We start from the raw sequence: 20462 nt of genomic DNA, 5'->3' as shown, positions 1-20462 counted from the left end.
TGCTAAAGAGACAGATAAAAGGGACACAAGTGGGAGTCCCAAAATAGATTCAAGATTCTACTATAACAAAGGTGGTTTTCCAAATAAGACAAGAAAGGATAGCATACTCAATAAGTCTTTTAAGAATATCTGGCTAACCATTTCAAAACAAATATAGTTAGATGTTACCTACCAACATACAAAAATAAATTCCAGGTAGATTACAAATGATGCTTTAAAAGAACTAAGAGAAAATGGAGGTTATATGACTTGCACCAGGAAAGATCTTTCCAAAAATCCCTGAGAAGGCACAATCCATGAAAAAACAGATTAAAATATGTGACTACGTAAAAAAATTTAAATGTCCATATATTGGCAAAAGCCACAAAAACAATACAATGCAAAAAACCCAATGGGAAAAATAATGGTTAAGTAGGTATAAGGGTTATAATACTGTTAAATGCTCCTCATCTCGATTCCCTTCTTAATAAACCTGTCTCTGTCTGCCTGCAATCCATTTGCCATTTTGATTCCATAAAAAGTGGACACCACTCTGGCAAGGAGGAAGACATGATTCAGAAGAGTGTCCCATTTAGCCAGAAACGGGGCATCTACCCTCCCCAGGTAGACTGTGGGGGAAATGGAGAAAGAGACAGTGGAAAGAGGCAGTCAGGTGTTTGTCCTGAGTTCTCCTCTCAAAAAGGACTATGGAGGTATTTAAGAAGGTAAAGGTGGGAGTGAAGTTGCTTTTTCCCACTCTCCGTTCTGGGAGATGACACAGAAGGGCTACCACATCTATTAAAGTGGCAGCGATGTAGGTGGGCAGAGAGCAAGCCTGGGCTGGCACATGTGTGGTGTGGTGTGGAAGGAACACACAGGGCTCTCCATGCCTTGAGACAGAGACGGAAAGTTGCTGAGGATTTGGCTCAGGAGCTTGTGAAAGACGATCATGGGTGCTGGAAGAACAAAGTGATTCCCTGGCCAATGGCAACAGAGCAGGTGTTACCCCAGCCAGGAGCCAAATGGAATCACAGACAAACCTTGAGTGTCTGTTGTAGCTGTAAGGACAGCTGCAGTGGGGCTGGGTCATCCAGTGGGACGACAATAGTCCTCAGGGAGCAGCCTCAGACTCATCAGGGGGACAAGAGCATGATGGCTGTGACTAGTACTTAGGGACCAGTCACTAGACTGAACCAGCCTCCCCAGTGCAGGACACTAAAAATCAAAATGAAGGGTCAGCTGAACGCCCTAATTTCCTGTCTCTCCACCCCCCACCGTGAAGCTATGTGAGCCCTGGCTCACTGAAAGGCTGAGTTACCCAAAAATGACTAAGTAACTTCAATGTATAAAAGGAGCTTACAAATAGAAAAGAAATAAAAATCATTAGCTTTATAAAATGTGCCCCCAAACCACAGACAAGCAATTTCATATCACAAAAGGCAAAATATAAATTACTCATAAAAATGTGGGGGGAAATTTTTCAAATAGTAAAAACATATGCAATTTAAAAATGAGGAGCCGCGACGCAAGTGCCCAGCTGGCAAACCAAATAGCAGGGCTAAAAGACAGCAAACCTTCCAGACCAGGAAAAGGCCTTAGAAAAATGTCCTCACATCCAAACCTGAGACCATGAAGTCACAAACACAACAATGCCTCAGTCACCAAGGGTTGTCTCCTTCAAACTAATGACCTGCCTGTTTGCAGCCTGATTTGAAAGAGTCAGCTATTCAAAGCATTGTGAGGACGTATTGTAGATGTCTTCTGAGCCTGTAGCACGTGCTTTGGAATATGACGGTAAATCTTCATTGACAGACTCCTCTCGTGGAAAGAGTCAAAATTAATTTAAAGCCAAGCTGGTTATACTATTTATGATTAGCGAAAGGTTTTCTTGTAAATGTGCTCTGGAGGCAGTGACAAAAGAGGCATTCCAGAACTCTGCGGCAGCTCACGGAAATAAATGCTCTCAACGGCATGTGAGAAGGATTGTTTTGGCAGGATCTCTCTCACCTGTCCTGTGTAAAGGTCTCCCAACTGGTCTATCCACAGTCTTCTTTTCACTAAGCCTTTGAGATTTTGACATGCAGACTTGATCATGTCATCCCTGTTCCTGGTCGTCTTTGGATAAAAACAAAAACTCATAAAAAGGCTCAAAAGCCGTATTTGATCTGGACCCCCTTTCTCCAGCTTCCTTTGACACCAGTTATCTCTTAGCCTTTCGGCTCTGGCCACACAGGCCTTGTGGAAACTCCTTGTGACTGTCAGGCCAGCACTGAGTCTTTGCCCATTCCATTTCCTCCCTCCCCCTTACAGCCACTGAATACCTCTTCATTTTACAGATCTCAGCTCCATAGGTCAAGCCCTCCTTCCCAGCAAGGCTTTTCTGCTCTCCCTGCTCACAGGCAGCCTTATCCATGTAGATATTTTCAAGGCACCACCCACATCCTCTTCACTGTACATAGTTTTGGATTTCTATGTGGTTATCTGATGAATGTCTATCTCCCCATGATAATTAGAAGTCTGCAGGAAGGCAAGGACCCCAACTGTTTTTAGTCAGTGCATCATCGCACGAAGCCCAGCATATATGAAGTTCTCCATAAATAACAGGCAAATAAAAGAGAACTGCTGTTTAATATACTGGTGAGGTAGACGTGGTGCAAGGTGGCCACAGTGACCCCTGCCCCCACCCCTCTATGCAGCTCTCTATTGCTCATTCCTCAGGAGATGAGTCTATTTCCTTTCCTACTGACTTGCTGGCCTTGTGACTTGCTTGCACTGCAGAATGAGGCAGCAGTGACACTGGGCCAGGTCTTGGTAGCTCTTCAAAAGCCTGGCAGCATCTGCCCCTGGCTCTCTTGGAGAGAACTACCACACTCTAAGAAAGCTGGTCTAGACCCCTGGAGGAAGACAGGCCCCCAATTCTGACAGCCAGCCCTGACAGCTGGATGAGCTGGGCTTTGACTCATCCCCGACCCAAAGAATTGCCAGCCATAAAATAGTGTTTCTTAAAAACGCTAAGTTTTGGGATGGTTTGCGGTGTAGCAAGAGTAACTGAAAAACTGGTCTCTTAAAATCATAATGGCTCTTAGAGATCCACACCATTATCTCCAAGAGATCAACCTTTTCCATAGGAATCAGGGGTCTCATCCCTTTGTACCTGCAGCAAGAAGCACAATCTCTGGTTACCCTGAGCATCCACAAGAGTCAGAGTCATTCTACATGTACTTGCCCTTTTTCCTTGCAGTTTTTCGTATACCACCATCTGAAACGTTGCTATGTATTTAGTCATGCAGATTTTCAGCTCCATTAGGGCACGGACGTGTTTGCCTTCATCTCCAGTGGTTCTCTGCTGCCTGGCACGTAGTAGATGCTCAGTGAAATTTTGCTCAATGAATAAATGAATCATTCTCTGCCTCACTGCTTCCACCTGACAAGCCTCTTGCCAGTGCTGCCTCCCCAAAACATCCCATTTTAAAACATGTTCTCCCTGCTCACCCCTGTGCTGTCTACTGTCTTTTTTATTTTAACTTAATTCTCAAACATTGTATGTCTACATGAGTCACAGCTCAGCCCAATGCTGCCTCCTTTGATTCAGAGTTAATAATAACGGGCAGGTCCAATAATCATGCTTCTTTTGTATTTAAATCAGATAATGTATCCAAAGTCCAGACACATACTACCCGTTCAGTAAATGTTGCCTCTTTCACCCCTTTTTCTCTAATGCTCCCTCTTTCTCAGACCTCTAGGGACATCCATTCCTCATGGCAACACCCTCATGTCAACAAATGTCAGTGATGGTCTATGAATCACATGAAGTCTGATAAAATCACCAACTGCCTTGTATCATGGCCCCTATTTTATGAAAAAGAGAGCCTTGGCTTAAATCTCAGGCCAACACTTTTTCCACCCAACATACTGCCTCTGGAACTAGTGGGCTCTAGACAAAAGGATGCACGTTTTTTTACCCGTCCTTCTTTCGTATGTTGAAGGCTAACACCTTCAGTTTCTCTCTCTTCCTCTCCACGATCAAACTTGTTTGTTAGAAAACATTCACTCCAAGGTATAAATGACTGACAACAACCTCAAATGTGATTCCGCCTCTCACGAAGGGGTTCTGAATTTCAACCAAACATTTAGGATGCAGAAAGAAAACAAGACTTACAAGATTTAGACTCGAGAGCAGGCAAGTCAGTTTCCTACCTGCAATCACACTAGTCAGTCCACAGACCCTGGTGTGGAAGGGCTGGTGAGGGAGGGTGTGTGGAGGCAGGGAGCAGACAGCCTTTTCACTGTATAGAGGAACAGCCTTTGGTGATGAAATGGAGAGTACTACTCACCTGATTATCCTGGGCCAGGTCTTCCACACGTGGGTACTTCACTTTTCAGCTTTATATACCACATACATCTCTGCCCTGGTTTTAGTTTCTAATCCCACTGTCCTGGCAACCTGGAGAGCAGACCCATAACCTCTTCTTCCCAAGAGAGTATTTGTTGTGCTCATGTCCCTTGTGTATGATAATATAATGGCATATTTATTCTTCTGTTCACCTTTGCATGAAAAATGTACTTAAGATGTTTACTAAAAACAAATAAAATGTCATTGATGGCCCCGCAGAAGTAGTCAGCCTTCACGTCCCTGCTCAGTTAATAGCGATATTTCTATAAGCTTCCACAGTGACCTCCAGACAGGGTGAACTGTTATATTCCTCAGCACTTGTAACAGCGTGTTGAGGACCAATCTCACAGACTTGTGATCAATGTTCCTAATTTGTCTCCTTCACTAGATTGTGAGGCTCTTGGGGGCCGGGAATGTGCTTTATTCATCTTTTTATTCTTTTTAACTCAATACCTGGTACTTATTATACAGTCAATAAATCCTGGAAGATATAGTCTCTTACTTATTTGGTGTCAAGAAGAAATTGAGCACCACATATCTGGTAGGTTTAGGGGTCTTTTGCCCTATTGAGTAGCCTGGTTGGATGCGGTTAACTCTCAATTTTCTATTTTCCTCTTGTGACACCACATTAGGATTTAAAGGAAGCCTAGTGATTCTGGGTGCTCCTGTCTTATCGCAACTCCCCTCCATTATAACATCTTCACCTCATCTTCCCCAAGAGAGCAGATCTAAGAGGGAGGCTTTGAATAGACCAGTACCCCTTTCACCAGAGGACTCACGACCCAGTCTATTATGCTCATGTCCCCACTAATCACTCGGTCACCACCCAAAGTCCCAAACTCCCGGTCATCTATCATCACCCGAGCTTCTTCCATCACCTGTCCAGTATGACCCCTCATTCGATCCAGTTTATGTCCCTTCACAAACATCCTCTCTTCAAGTCAGTCATCAGTAACAGTCCCTAGAATCCTAGCTGTCAGAGAACAACACACAACCTTCTTGACTGGTCTTACTTGAAATTTATGACCATAAGTCTCAACAGGACCTCCTGGTGACTCTGCTAAATTTCCATGTTCTATTTACTCTGTGACCTTAAAGATTAATATTTCACATCTTTTTTGGCTCCTCAAACCATCATCATTTCCTACTCCTTCCTCTCTCTTAGGCGATGATCTTGCTACTTATTTCACTGAGGACATAAATATATTCTGAAGAGATCTTTACCTTTCCCCCTCCACTGTGTTTTCTCGTCACTTCCCCACCCTCCACTTGGGCACTGAATCCCCTCTCCTCCCTTGCCTATACCACCAGCATCTCTCTATACCATCATTCCCATCAGAATACAGACATGATATCTTTTCTCCCACCTTTGAGAATTCTCTCTAGATCCTTTCCGCTACACTCTTGTTTCCCTGCTTCACTGTCTAGCAAAACCTTTCTAAAGAGTTGCCTATTTTCACTGTTTCCACTTCTGCCTCTTCCATTCTCTCTAGAAAGCACATAACCAGGCTGTTGTTTCATCACTCCACTGAGACTATTATCCTCAAAGGACCTCTCCATATCTGCATGGGCCTCCACATGGCCAAATCTAATGTTGATTCTGTCTTCTTCTGATTTTGCCTGGCAGCTGCGTGTGACACAGCCGATTACTCTTGCTTTCCTGAAGCATTTCCATTTGGCTTTGAGACCACCACACTCTCCTCCCTGGCCACTCCTCAATTTCTTTTGCTGGTTGGTTCTCCTCCTTTTTCCAACCCTCAAATAGCAGAATGCCCTGAGGCTCAGTCTTTATCTCTCTTTTCTCTATATACTTTCTCTTGTAGATCCTTCCATTTCTGTGCCTTTAAATATATTGAGGTGTCCCGAGTTTATATTGTAGTCCGGCTTCTCCTCTTAGCTTTGGTTCATATCTAACTGCCTACAGGGCATTTCTACTTAGATGTCTAATGGACACCTTTCAACATAGGCTATACGAAATAAACCCTTGTCCTTTACTCTCCCACCAGCCCCTTGTAACCTGGTCATTCTCTAGTTTTCCCAATCTCAGTAAAAATGCATGATTTACCCAGTTACTTAGGCCCCAGACCTGGGAATTATCTTCAATTCCTCTCTTTTTCTCATACCCTATGTCCAAATTTGTCAGCCCTACCTTTAAAATGAGTGCTGAATGTGATCACTTCTCACCACCACCACCTGTCTCACCTGAGTGGGGGCATCAAGACCTTTCTTCCCTTGATTTCTCTACCAGCCTTGTAACTGGTCTCCCTGCTTCCACTCTCACCCCCAAACAGCCCACTCTCTACCCAGCAACCAGAATGATCCTTTAAAATTTAAGACCAGCCACTCACCCGCTTACAACCTTCTGATTGGATGGCTTCCCGTTACAATTAGAATAATATGTAAATTCTATTTTGACCCAACAAATCCACATTACTTTGACCTTGTCTATCTCCTCAGGCTCTTTTCGAACTTGTCTTCACCCTCAGTCTCTGTAGTTCAGCCATACTAGCCTCTTTGCTCTGCCTTGCGCAAGGCAGGTTCTTGCCCATCTTTGCATTGGCTGTTCCCTCTGCCCAGAAAGCTCTTCCTCCCAAACTTTGCAAGCTTGCTCTTCACTTTAGTCGGGTGTATGCTCACACATCACCTCTTCAGAGAGGACTTTCCTGACCACCCTCCTCTCATTGTTGTACTACTCTCCATCCTCTTATTCTGTTGACTTTTTAAAAAGTGCTTATTAATCCTGAATTCTTGGCACACATTGACTTGTTTATGGCTATCTCCCACAAAAGAATGCAAACATCTTACTGGCAAGGACTTTTTGCCTTATTCATCCTAAGTGTCTAGAACAAGTGCTCAATAAATCCTTGACGAGTGAATAGCTACATGACTAAATGTATGAATTTCAGGAGGAAGTAAGAATTAGTATGCAGAAAGGTAGGTAAGCAGGCAGTGGCTCAGGTAAAGAGTGTTATTTAAGTAAATTCACAGCTCTGATGTACTTTCAGGAGCAGAGTAAGCAAGAACGATGGGCAAGCTCAATGGAAGGTCAGCTAGTGGACTTGGCAGGGCCTCTCAAGCAGCCCTGTCAGACAGCAATTTCTACAATGATGAAAATGTTCTGTATCTCTGCTGTCGAAAACAGTAGTCATTGGCCACATGTGGCTATTGAAATGTGGCCAGTGGGCCTGAGGAACTGAGTATTAATTTTCTTTAATTTTAATTCACATTAAATAGCCACATGGGGCTATAGAATTAGACAGTGAAACTCTAGAACTTGAAGAATTCCTTCCCCCCACTTGTGATTTCAGGATAAGAACGTACACCTCACTGAGTTGTTAAGAGGACTAGTGAAATAGAAAGCTTTGTCAAATGTCTGAAACAGAGCTGTCCCTCAAAAAACAATAGCTGCTTTCATTACACAGAGTTGCAAATTAAAGTACTTTAAGTACATAGCACTTAAATTTGGTTCTTAAGTGTCAGAAACAGCCTTGTATTAATTTTTATCATATTTTTTTGTATTCCAGAGTTAGTGAATAACCAATGTGTGGGCCTATATTTGAGCTCACAAACTAAAAATAGCAAACAACCATTTTGGGATCCCACGAAGGCCTTTCAGGGATAGAAATCTATTCCAAGTGGATCAGCTTGCTGATACTTCAAATGAGTAATTAGTTCTGACAACAGTTAATTCAGCATTTGCAAAATTTGGATTTGTAGCATTACTGTATTATTTTCAAACAGTGTCATCGGCAACTTCCCAAATGATTTTGGATAACCGTAGTGTTTGCTTTAATACTTACTATTAAAATAAAGGGAAAAGTGCTTACTGGAAACATTATGTTGAATTCTTTAGAGCTTAAATTGGTTAGGACATAAAATCATTTTTTTTTCTTGTCAATGCTCACCATGCTTTCTTCCACACTGAATCCAGCATATAAAATTAACACATATATAGAGCATAAGCAGACCATTATAACTGGCCCTTAGGAATAATTTAATTTAATAATAAAATTACACATTTGTTCAGAATGAACATGGTGCTTATTTTCAGGTCAAGAGAAGCTGAGGTCCTAGAAGCAGAGGTGGAAGTGGCATTCCACAGCCCCTGTCTAGATGCCTGGTGGAGACTCTGGGACTTGAAAGAAGGAGGTATTTAAGTTAAACCCATGTTTATAGGCATTGAGAAAAGTTCGTGTTCTTATTAAAGAGACCAATTAATCTGTATCAGTTGGAAGCTACTTTCAGTAGTTGAAAAGGTGCCATAGGACATAATATAAAGGAGACTGGCATAGTAAGGGAGTGAAAATTCACCTTTCTACAAGGGAGGCTTTCCTAACTGCCCTCCTAGCTTTGCTGTTTGAAGTGCAGCTCCTTTATCATCAACCCCCGACTGTGAGTCGAGTAGCAGAAGGGGATGAGGGTGAAGACCCTAAATACTAAGATGAGGTGTAAAGACTTACCAATGGGCATCACTAAGAAAAAAGGCAGCCAGCAGAGGACGAAGCAGCCGACCACGATGCCCAGTGTTTTGGCCGCTTTCTTCTCCCGGGAAAACTTGAGGAGTCTCACGGAGAAGTGCGTCTTGTTCCTAGTGCTGGACCTCCCGCTGCCTCCTACCGGGGTGTTTTTCCGATGGATGCGGAGAGTCACCTGCTCCGAGTCCGACTTGTCGGTCTTGAGTCCGGACTTGAGGCCCCGGCTCTCCCTCTTGGCCACCACGTAGACCCGGCAGTACATGACGAGGATGATGGCCAAGGGCACGTAGAAGGAGCCCAGCGCAGAGAAGAGCACATAGCCGGGTTCCTCGGTGATCTGGCAGATGGTCTCATCCTCTGGGGGCGGCTGCCTCCAGCCGAACAGAGGCCCGATGGAGATGACGAGAGAGAGCGCCCAGATACACAGCAGAGCCATGAGACCCCTCTTCTGGGTGACGATGGTGGGGTATTGCAGCGGGTAGCTCACGCCGATGTAGCGGTCGATGGAGATGATGCACAGCCCCATGATGGACGCGGTGCAGCACAGGACGTCCACCGCCGCCCAGATGCTGCAGAACACCCTGCCAAAGGCCCAGTAGCCCAGGACCTCGAAGATAGCGGAGAAGGGCAGCACGGTGGAGGTGAGCAGAAGGTCAGCCACCGCCAGGTTGACAATGTAGTAGTGAGTGACCGAGTGCAGATGCCGGTGGCAGGCCACGGAGAGGATCACCAGGATGTTCCCCAGTACCCCGAAAAGGATGAGGCCCCCCAAGAACACCCCGAGCAGAATGGCCTTGGAAATGTTCACCGGCGCCGAAGGGTGAGTGCAGTTGGAGCTGTCGGAGGCATTTCCAGAGAGAAACACCATGGTCTCTGCTGGGCGAGCGAGGTCCGTGTCTCCAGGGCCACCCCCGGGCGGGGGCGGAGGCGGGAGCGAGGGACCAGGGAGTCAAAAGGTCTCGGCTCGGGGGAGCCTTGCCCGCTGGGGTTGGCTGGGGGTGACAGAGAGCGCGCGGGTGGGTAGCAACCCCGGCCAGCCCTGGAAACCCTCAGAAGGCCACGCAAAGGGGCAGGGCACGAAAGGCGACATGACCAGGGGTGCGCGGGGCTGCCCACGGACCTCCTCCACCCGCTGCGCTGGCCGCAGGTTCCAACTCCCTACGGATCGGAGGCTTGGTGCCAAGCTGGAGGAGACAAATTGCAAAATGCAATCCCAGAATTACCGGAGTCCGGTTTTCTGCACTGTCTGATCCCTCCTGATCAGAAAATTCAGCATTCTGCACGTAATTTGGAATTCAAAAATCCAGTGCCAGTCTCCCTCCAAACCACAAGCAAGTACCGGTCTGCCATCGACTCTCAAAGGCGGGGACCGTTGGCATCTGGGCACTTCTTCTGGCCCGCAGTTACCCACAGTGTGGCTGGCCCGCCGTGGACTCGTGCTAGATCAGCTTCTTGCTAGGCGCGCAGACCAGGGGATATGGATGTGGAATGTTTGCCAAGATAGGCGGCTGCGGAGCGTTGCATGCCGCGTCCTTCTGAAACAGCGCAAAGAGAAAGGCAGGGTGTAAGCCAGGACCCCTGAGGAGCGAGGACGTGCGGAGCTCGACGGGTCGGACCAGGCTGGGAGCCCCGCGGACTCTGCAGTCCCAGAGCGGCTGGCCTTGCCGCAGAGAGGAGCCGCAAGAGGGGACCACGCGCGGTGCCCGGGCTGGGAAGCTGCCCTGGTGCGCTCCGCCGCGCCGCCTCTGGCGGGGTGGAAATCCCAAGCAAATGAAGCCCAAACTGCAGCACCTGACCGCGGTGTGTCGCGCGGCTGCACAGCGAAATTAGTATCTCCGAAACCCATGAGGCGAGACTGCGGCTGGCAAGTGTGTGGCACCGAGCTGAGCCGGTGGAAACCGGAGGATCTACCCGGTTGACACTTGTACAGGTTGCTTCGCAGTCACCTGGAGAGGCCGGCCGGGGAGAGGGAACCGCTGCGACCCACGCCCTCGGGGCCAGTGCCACACGCACCCTCGCGCCGGAGGAATTCACCCTTGGGTGTGTGGAGCGCGCGTGTCTGTCTACCAGCCAAGCTGTCCTGAGAGCCAGGTCCCGAGCAAAGCCTGGCGGGTCCCGCGGTCTGAGCGCCTGTCCAGGATTCCATTCCAAACCACAGGGTCAATGGTCCCGGAGGATTCGAGCCTCGAGCCAACCCAGGTGGGCTGCTGGTATGGGGGGTGGGAAGAAGTATCACTCTTCAGAAGGGGCTTTGCAAGTGGTAGTCACTGCGGATTTCGTAGGCGTAAAAATCAAGCCCGCGCGCCAGCGAACACGGATGCCCACTGTCAGCATAGGAAACCCAGGTTTCCACAGCGGCAATTCTACCACAGGAACTCAGGCAGAAGTGCGACGAGTGGGGACCCATCGTGCCTTTGGGTTAGGCGCTGGGGCGTGACATCCAGGCAAAGGCTAGTGTGAAAACCACAAGTTCAGGGGCTCACAGGTGCTACTAAAAGCAGGCACCAGCAGAAACCCTTTTTCCCTACCTCGATAAATACGGGGTTAAAAAGCACACTTGTTAACTAGGAGGTAACTTCTCAGAATATATAAGGAAAACAGGATGGCGTGGGGATGCCGGCGGCAGAACGGGTGAAAACAACCTGGAGGCGCTCGGGGGAAAGTGGGGGTTCCGCTCACCCGGAGGCCGAGGGCGGTTTGCCCTGACCCATCCACCCTGCTGGATACCCGCGCCCCGCGCACTCACCTGGAGCGCGGATGCAGAGACACCCGTTCGCGTGCAGCCGGGAGCGGTCGGGGTTTCGGTCCCAGGAGCAGCCCTGTCGCCTCCTCTCTGTGGGGAGAGGGGACCTTCTCTCCCAGGAACCAATTCCTGGTCCTTTTGCACCAGCTGACTCACCCCTCCACCACTGAGGTCTTTAAACAATTGGTTCTGTATCGCTTTACCTAAAGATTTTAAAACAAAGCATGAAAATAGGAAAAGAAAAAAACATACAGCTAACCAACAACTCCACATTCACCCTTTTAATATTCAGCTCCCAGACATGAGCAAAGAACGGCAAGGAACTTTGCAGCTCTCGCTGACGTAACACCGGCAGGAGCCCGGCGAGTAACGGCCCTCCTGCAGTTACCCTGGTTCGCGCAGCCCAGGCACATGCGCATAGCGGTCATTTTTTCCCCTCTTGCCTTGGATTCTCACTTTGCTTTTTAAACGGTGTATGGGGGTGGGGCGGGTAATTTTCATTTGTAGTAAATAACTTCTTTAAATGATCTGATTTTAAAAATAAAGAAAAACCGTCACTCGCCAGTGGTATTAATTACTATGTGTGGTGTGTTCAAAGAAACGGCCCTTTGAACAGCTTGATTAGATTAATGCTTGCACGAAGTTCTGTTAAAATCGGGAAGAAGTATATTGTTGTGACAAACATGCAGGTAAATTATATTATTTGCAGATGTTTTAAGATGCAAGTAAAATCAGATAAAATTCAATGAATCTGATTGTAATAAAATTATATTTCCAGGAAGATAAAGTGAGTATATCTAAACCTTATTGAACATGATCCAGCTCTCAGTTCTTTAGACAAATAGATTTAAAAAGCCTTATAGTCCTGCTGTAGTTTCTTACATGGTTTAGTGTTTTAAAAATGTCACCCAGTCTTTTCCAGTTTTCATAAGAAAATGTATCCTTTAAAGGAGAGTTACTTCTCTTTAATTCACTTTGATTAGTTAATAGAGTATGAAAAGCTGACATCACCAGTCTTATTTACTTTTTTTTCTGGTAAACTCCATGTTCTGTTTGCCTTACAATTGAATAAAGCCATATGTGTTTTAGAATATTGGGAAAAAATGCTAAAAATTTTTCTACAGTCTGATTCCCACCTCCTAAGTCATCTTCTTTCATCTTTATTATTCAGACAAAACACACTGTTCTTAAAATATTTACTAGATTTCCTTAAAACTAGCAACAAAGAGATAACTTTGAGCAGTGGTATGCCCTTAAACTCCTTCCCTTGAACAAAAGTTTATTAATATTATTACCTTTCCAAGGGAGATATTTGGAAGGCCCTGTAAGCAACATACCTCAAAATGCCTTGGAGAAATGCCCATGGAAGAATCAGGGAGCCCTGCTTCATTGAAGACCTAATATTTAGACTTCCTTCTCTTGTACACAACCCCCCGCCCCATGTCCATTGGGGTAATACCCACACTTGTCATATTTGATTAGGCTTTAATATCATTTTATTTGACTTTAAATTATTTAAAAATACATACACAAAAGTCTTGCTCATCCACAAATTGAATTGTATATTGTAGGAAAAGCATACTGGGTGAGGAGACAGGACATCTGGGTTCCCTTGAATTACTAAGTCACTTGCTGTCTCTGGGATTCAGTTCCCTCAGGTGGAGAAGGCTGGACTACAATGCCCTACGACTCTTACATTGTATCACCAAATGTGTTTATAATGTCTGTTCTTCAGAAATCCATCCACCAGGGAAATATATTATTGTTTAGTTTCATATTCATTAATCTTATACGACAAATGTGAGTTTTCTATTAAGATTTGTTCCATGGTAGATAACGTAAATAGTGTTATCAGCAAGAAAAGCAACTAAAAATTGCTCTGCTCTGCAAGGTCAATATGTACAAAAGTCTTTGGAACTCCCAGTCCTCCATCCCCCAAAAAACAAGCATAGGCACAATTCCTCCCCTGCCCCCACAACTAACTATCTAGTGCCAAGATTGGGAAGAGTAGCTCCTTATTTCTAGCCTATATGCTGCCAGGTAAGTCTTTCAAATCAGCCTTCAGCCTGTAAACATCACTCTGAGAAACTAATTCCCAGAACCAATTCCCCTCTTCCACCCCCACATAGACCCACAAACAGCAAACTATCCATCTGTTGGTTACTCTTTAAATAGTTTAATCAATTAGTAAACAGAAACCTCATTTAAAATGAAGTAGGGAGGCCAGAAGGGGGAGCTCTCAGGCCCTACATCAGTCACAAAGCTCAACAGGGAGAAATCTTTGTAATAGCCCTCCCAACTTCCTCTTCCTCACTATGCGAGTTTCCTTTTTGTGTTAGGAGACTTGCACGTGACCTGCCGTGGTTGCATCTTCCAAATTGCAACTCTTTGTTGCTCCCAAAGAAACTCATTTTGCTGGAGAAATATCTGGCTGACTTTTTGTTTAAGGTCAACAGTTGACATGATTGTCCAAAAGTGTTGTTAGTCCCATGGGGAGAGGGGAAGAAGAGAGAGTAAAGTCATAAAGATCCTGTCCTTACCCTCCTACCAGACCAGGGCAAAACTCAGCTTTTTTGAGCCTTGGTTTCCTAATTTTTAAAAGGAGATAATAAACCTAGGTGGTCATTAGGACGGAGTAAGTTTATAGCTCATGAAGCTTATCTTGTTACTAATCTTATTAGCCCTTTCCCTTTTCTGCTCATTTCGTGTGCTACTTCAAAGTGAAACACACTTTTAAACCAGAGTGGTCCAAATTCCACATCTAACATGAGACAGATATATTCAGCTGGAGAAATGTGCAAAATGACCTGAGAATTATGCCTGGACCACTGATGTAATCAGAGTGACCCAACATGGAGGACAGGGAGAGCTGGCCCTGGCCACTGGCTACTCCTTTTCTTCTCAGGCCCCCTTGTCCCACATCTTAAAGGGCCATGCAAATATGTGTGAACACTTCAGTCTGTACATCCAGGCTGCTGTCCCTTGGCTTGGGCCTCGGGGTACACACACCTGTGATGTGGTCTGCCGTTGAGAGGATGAGCCAAGAAAAAAGGCCTAGAGGCCCTGAAAGTGGTTGTGTGGCCACTTGGGGCAGGAGATTCTGGGTCTGAGAGCATGATCTATGAGGGAAAGTGCAGATTTCAGGCAAGGCTATTATTATCTTAGTCTCATGGAGTCTTTGCCCCATGGAAAGGGCCACATCCAGAGGGAATCAGAGTTGGGCTCTCTAAAGAGCAAAATCCAAAGCAGGGGTCCTCTTGTCTGGACTTAACGGCGCTAGTCTGTGGACTTCAGGTGTAATGCAAGTTGAAAAATCCCCTATAGGGGAGGTTCTGGGATGGCTCGTGGGATTGCTTGATTGAGGGCTTGCAGGATAAGCAGCATTTAGTCTGGTAGACAAAAGTAAGGAAGTCAACAACAGCTATATAGTAGTTGTGTGTGTGTGTGTGTGTGTGTGTGTGTGTGTGTGTGTGTGTGTCTGTGTGTGTGTGTGTGTGTGTGCCTGTATGTTTAGAGACATTGGAGGAACCAGTCTAATTGGAGAAGAAGGGTTTGCAATAATCATACACCCAACAGCTTCGACTGGCAGGGCTCTGTTAGTGATTAGTGAGAAAGTCAGAAAGTCATTTAAGTATGGGAGGCTTTGAGGAAAAATAGTTCAGAATCTGTCAATTATTATCTTAGAAGACAATACGCAATGGGATTAGGAGCTGTTTTCTGGGCCTTACCACTCCAAGTGACAAAGTAGAGGGCTTAATGCTAATATTCACCAAAAAGATCTAGTCTTTCAACTAATTCTCCTAGGACTTAAAAAGTTAAAGTGGGAAAAAAATGAAAAACGTGGCTCAGAACAATATTGACACAGTCTCAAGTCAAAATTCTCCAAATAAACGTTGTGTTCTAATCCTTTATTGAACTCACAAAACTGCCTGCTGACACAGACACTGCTGAAGGAATCCTTGATTGAGATAATTCTGTATTCGGCATCATTCTTCCAGCTCATTCTCATCTCCCTGAGATGATAACTTGTTCCAAGTCTTGTGAGTTGTGGTATCCCATCCTTACACAGTAGTGTGCTAGGGTGGGAATTCGGAGTTATGTCAGCCTATAGCTAGATCAGGTAAATTATTCCTTCAAAATGATAAAACTTTGCTCTGGCATAGCAAATGTCTGTTGAGGCACAGCAATCAGATTCTTTCAATACCTTTGTCAAATATCATCTGAAAGGGAAGTGAAACACCTAAATCAATATCTGTACCAAATGTAGACATTCTTTATCTCATGTCTCCATACGCTGATGTACTATTATAAACACATTAAAATGCTTATTGACCTGTATTTCATTATAAAATACACACTCATAATAGCACATTTTGAAAAGTTAGACATGTGTAAACATAAAACTTAACTGTAATTCTACCACTGGAGAAATCACCATTGTTAAATATTTGGTACATTTTCTCATTTTTTATCCACGTGTGTAAATGGTATACATAGAAATATGTACATAGCTAAATGAAATGTATGTATGTATTTAATGTGTGTGTATATATATACATTAAATACAATACTGTGATCATACTGTATCTACAGTTATATATGTTGCTTTTTCATTTAATATTATTTTATGAACACATCCCATATTATTACATTTCTGTCAAAATATGATTTATAACAGCTGCACAGCAATTCCATTGCTTGTACATGTTGATAAATTTAAGTAGTTGGATATGTAGTATTTAGATTTTTTTCATGATACAGAAAACTTTAATCCAGATTGTTCAATTAAAGATTAAGATAACTGAAGGTTTGCATGATATAATCAATTAATACTACTGTAATAAGTATTGGATATTTTATACACTCTAAGCATTAAATATCACCTTCAGAATTCTAAATATAAATTGAAATAATTTTAAATTAATAATACCAAAGAACAAAAAACTCCTCTTAACATGAATATGTATTCCAGGTGAATTGTGATAATATACTACATATATATATATATATATATATATATATATATATATATATATGTATATTTATTAGGCCCTAGGGATAAAAAAAAAATCATAATCCCTACCTTGGAAACTTAATGTTCTAGGCATTTTGCTATTTTTCACGCGTTAATGATTTTATTGCTCAAAACAATTCTGTGTGATTAGTTGTTATTATTCAGAATTTTTTGATATAGAAAATGAAACCCACTGACTTTTAGTAACTTTCACAGGGTTATATAAATACTGGGGAATTCAGCAAAGCTATACTCAGTATTTAGATTTTTAAAAAAATATCAGCTTGTACTGTGATAAATACTTATATATAATATTGTACTGTAATTTTTTCTTAAGATTTACTTCTGTAAGTGAAATTAAAGGATCAAAAATTATGAACATTTGAAAGGTTACAATACATATCACCTTCTAGAAAGGTTTTACTAATGTAAACAGAAAGTATAAACTTGTAACTATAGTGTATTACAGAACCTTTTTTATTTTTTGCTTCTTGCCAACCTTGAGTATTTATAATAAAATAGACAAGTACATGAATATACAGAGGGTGCCAAAAAAAAATGTATACACACTTTAATAAAGGAAAAAACTGTATTAGAATTTCGCTGATGGTAACCACTTTGAACACCTCTTGTAATTGCAGAAGTCAAACGTGACTTGTACTCATCTTTTGTTATCGGTATATGTGGAGTATTACAATCTTAGTACAGTTTTTTTTCCTTTCTTAAAATGTCTATACTTTTTTTTTTGGCACCCTCTGTATATAAATGAAATGAACCTCAGCCAATCTGATAAGTAAAAATCTCATTATAATTTTTTATTCTTTAATTACGAATATAATTTCATACATTTATTTGACATTTCTATTTATTCTTGTGTGATTTGTTTGTCGATGTTTCTATCAGTCAGGATTTAGTCAGAAACTACTGTAGGTATTTCAAACAAGAAGTGATTTAATACAAGGAATTAGAGGCTTATGAGACAGTGAAAGATTGGGCCACAGATCAGGGGAAGCTATTTGCTTTCAGGAAACCTGGCAGTACAGGAATATCAGGAAATCACAATAACGAGTTCAGCTGATGGAAACATCAGTGACATGCAGGACTCCCAGATGCTCCTGGTAAAACCTCACGCGTGCTGTTGGCTGAAGCCTTCATTCCTGCACAACACTGTTATAGGATGAACACTGACTTCTGCTTCTCTTTTACTTTCAGAAACCTCACAGGAATTCCTTTCATTGGTGAATTATCACCAAGAATTCTGCTGATAGAGATTCTTCTAGCCATTGCAACGCAGGGAAGAATATAGAAGGGGGAAAATTGGTTTTGAGTGGCCGGTAGGTAATTTGGTATGTCTACTGCCCATTTGTATAGTGGTGTTTCCCCTTTTATCTTATTGGTTTGTAAGAACTCTTTATATATTATGGCAGCCATGACAATGTGCCCCTCCCATCTCCTGCTGCATAATTGAGCATAACTGACTGACAGCCCAGATTTTGTCCTTCTGGATACTTCCGAGTGCTTGTGCCACACTTCCTACAGGCTGCTCCCAACCAGTGGCTAAGCATGGCAGAGGTTTTAATGCATGCTGGTTATCACTGGGATTTCTGGGAGACTTTGTCTCAAGGACTCTCCATCAGTTGGCAAAAACTTTCTTATAATTACAACAGTCTGACACTTTCTTTCCCAATCCTCCTTCCTTCCCCTCTGCTTCATAAGATTCTGACATGACCTCATAGTCTGAAGGCTCTCCTCCAACTCCCTTTTTTCTTCACAGGAATTTCCCTCAATACATATTTTGTATAATTAATCATGTCTTGGTGTCTGCTTCTTGGAGGACCAAAATTAACACATACAATAAGGATGTCAGCCCTTTATGATATTTGTCATTTCTTCCTTTCACAGGAATTTAAATTAAAATTGTCATTTGTTCCTTTCTTCATGAATTTATATAAAGAGAGAAGCTCTCCACAAAAATTCCCTGTAATCAACAAAAAGAATGTATTTATTTGGCAACCTAAGAACCTAATCTGCCCACATTGTGTGAATATTTTATAGGATTTTACTGGCCAGTGATTTTTCTCCATGGTCAGACTGGTCATGAAAGAACCTAGAGGAGCTTCCTTATTTCTCTCCACCCTAGTAATTTTACTTCTACACTTAGAATTTCTGATAGGACAGAATTTAACCCATACGAAGCAGATAAGAGTCTGCACTAATTTTTAAAATTATTTTAAAATGAAAATCTTACAGTAAGTATTGAAAACAAGAGGTCCCTTAATTTCCTCTCACTTCAATTTAGCAGGAAATGTAGGTTTACTCTAAAGTCTTCATAAAAGGAGAGTATCTCTTCTCTCTTATTGAAGAATAAGTTCTGGATCAATATTCAGAATTTTTATTGAGTCTTGTTAACTTAATTGCCATTAATGCAGTGTTGTTGTCTTCATTGAGACATAGGAGAAGTTGATAAAATAGTCTTGTTCCTCTGTCTAGCATCAGGAAAAGTAAAACAAAACCATTTTTATTGTGTTTTTTCCCCCACTTTCTGAAACCACCTTAATCAATATTGTTTACTCCCTTATAGTAATAAACGAATCCAGTTAACAAAGTTCTAACAAGCCCATAAAAAAAAAGTCAGAAGGCAGGCCAATCGATTTTATCAGAAGTACCAATATGTTATTGGGGAATTCTTAGAAAGAAGAGTTAAATAATCAACAGAAAATTTTTGGGGAAAAAAGGCAAGCTGAAGATTCTGAGCATCTGTTTGATATTTTCAGTGGCAAGTGAGTTTCCAAATATGAGAAAGCAAGTACATTTTTAACTTGAAACACACTAAATACTTAGACGAGTGTCAAAAGTTTGCTCTCCATTAGCCTTCTTTTCATGGCTGCCCCCAAAGCATGAAATTTAAAACTGTACTTGCTATGTAAACTTAACTTCAAGGCAAGAACCCTAGCCTTCCTTTACAGCCAGATTTGCATTTCTTAGTTCCCATATAAAGAAATTATGTAACTATCATCTATGACAGAAAAAGCAAAATGAATAATCAAGGCAATGATTGTATTTTGTCTTCTTTTTGCTTTTTTCCCTATGTTTTGTTTTTTTCTTTTTTATTTGTTTTTCTTTTTTTTTTTTATTCGTTAAATATTTATTTATTTTGTCAAGGCAATGATTATAATGGAAACATTTGGGAAATTAAAATATCCAAAATGATTGTTGGTGAAATACTCATTTGGTTAAATTCTTGGTGAGGTACTCATTTGGTTACTTCCTGTATTGGTCAGGGTTTAAGCAAAACAAAAGATTGAACAATGAGAAGGATTTAACTGAAGAAAGATAAATGAAAGTCCTATTGGTGCTTGGACATTTGGCTCTCCACATGGAAAAGGTAAAATCAAATTAGAGCTCTATCTCACTCTATACACAAAAATAAATAATGCTAGAATAAAGATATAATGTAAAAATAAAATTTTAAACAAAAAGAAATGCATGAGAACATTTTCATACTGGGATTTAGGAAATGTTTTTAAATAAGACACATAAATAGAATTCTTGAGAAAAATTGATACGTTTAACTACATCAATATTCAATCCTTTTCAGTATGATAATAGGGATAAAAGGGACAAAAGCTCAAGGTTAAACTATGACTCTAATTGGGAGCAAATATTGTAAAATGTGTAACAGACCAAGATTATTTTCCGGAGTATGTATGTTCTATTGTCTTCCAACTTTCATTGTGTCCAGGAAGTCAGGCAAATTTATATCATTCTTTCACTATAGAGAATGTATAGTTTTTTATCTAGCTGATTTTAAGATTTTCTCTTTCTTTGTGGATTTCAGCAGCTTGATTATGATGTGTC

The 20462-nt window shown here is 42.5% G+C and overlaps 1 protein-coding gene across 3 annotated transcripts in view; it reads right to left on the bottom strand.

Annotated features, from left to right (window-relative positions):
* The window catches only part of ADRA1A (adrenoceptor alpha 1A), an 83802-nt gene extending 73068 nt beyond the window's left edge, over positions 1 to 10734 (bottom strand). The window contains exon 1 of one of the 3 annotated variants that reach the window (XM_019715005.2): positions 8833 to 10734. In XM_019715005.2, the coding sequence (XP_019570564.1) occupies positions 8833 to 9715 (883 nt within the window). In that variant the 5' untranslated portion in view covers positions 9716 to 10734. The remainder of the gene's footprint in view (positions 1 to 8832) is intronic. The other 2 variants (XM_019715022.2, XM_019715015.2) reach the window with 2 other exon arrangements.
* Positions 10735 to 20462: the final 9728 nt, after the last annotated feature.

The sequence above is a fragment of the Rhinolophus sinicus genome, linkage group LG07, assembly GCF_036562045.2.
Source record: "Rhinolophus sinicus isolate RSC01 linkage group LG07, ASM3656204v1, whole genome shotgun sequence".
Taxonomy (NCBI): Eukaryota; Metazoa; Chordata; class Mammalia; order Chiroptera; family Rhinolophidae; genus Rhinolophus; species Rhinolophus sinicus.
This window is presented reverse-complemented; position numbering and strand designations above follow the sequence as displayed.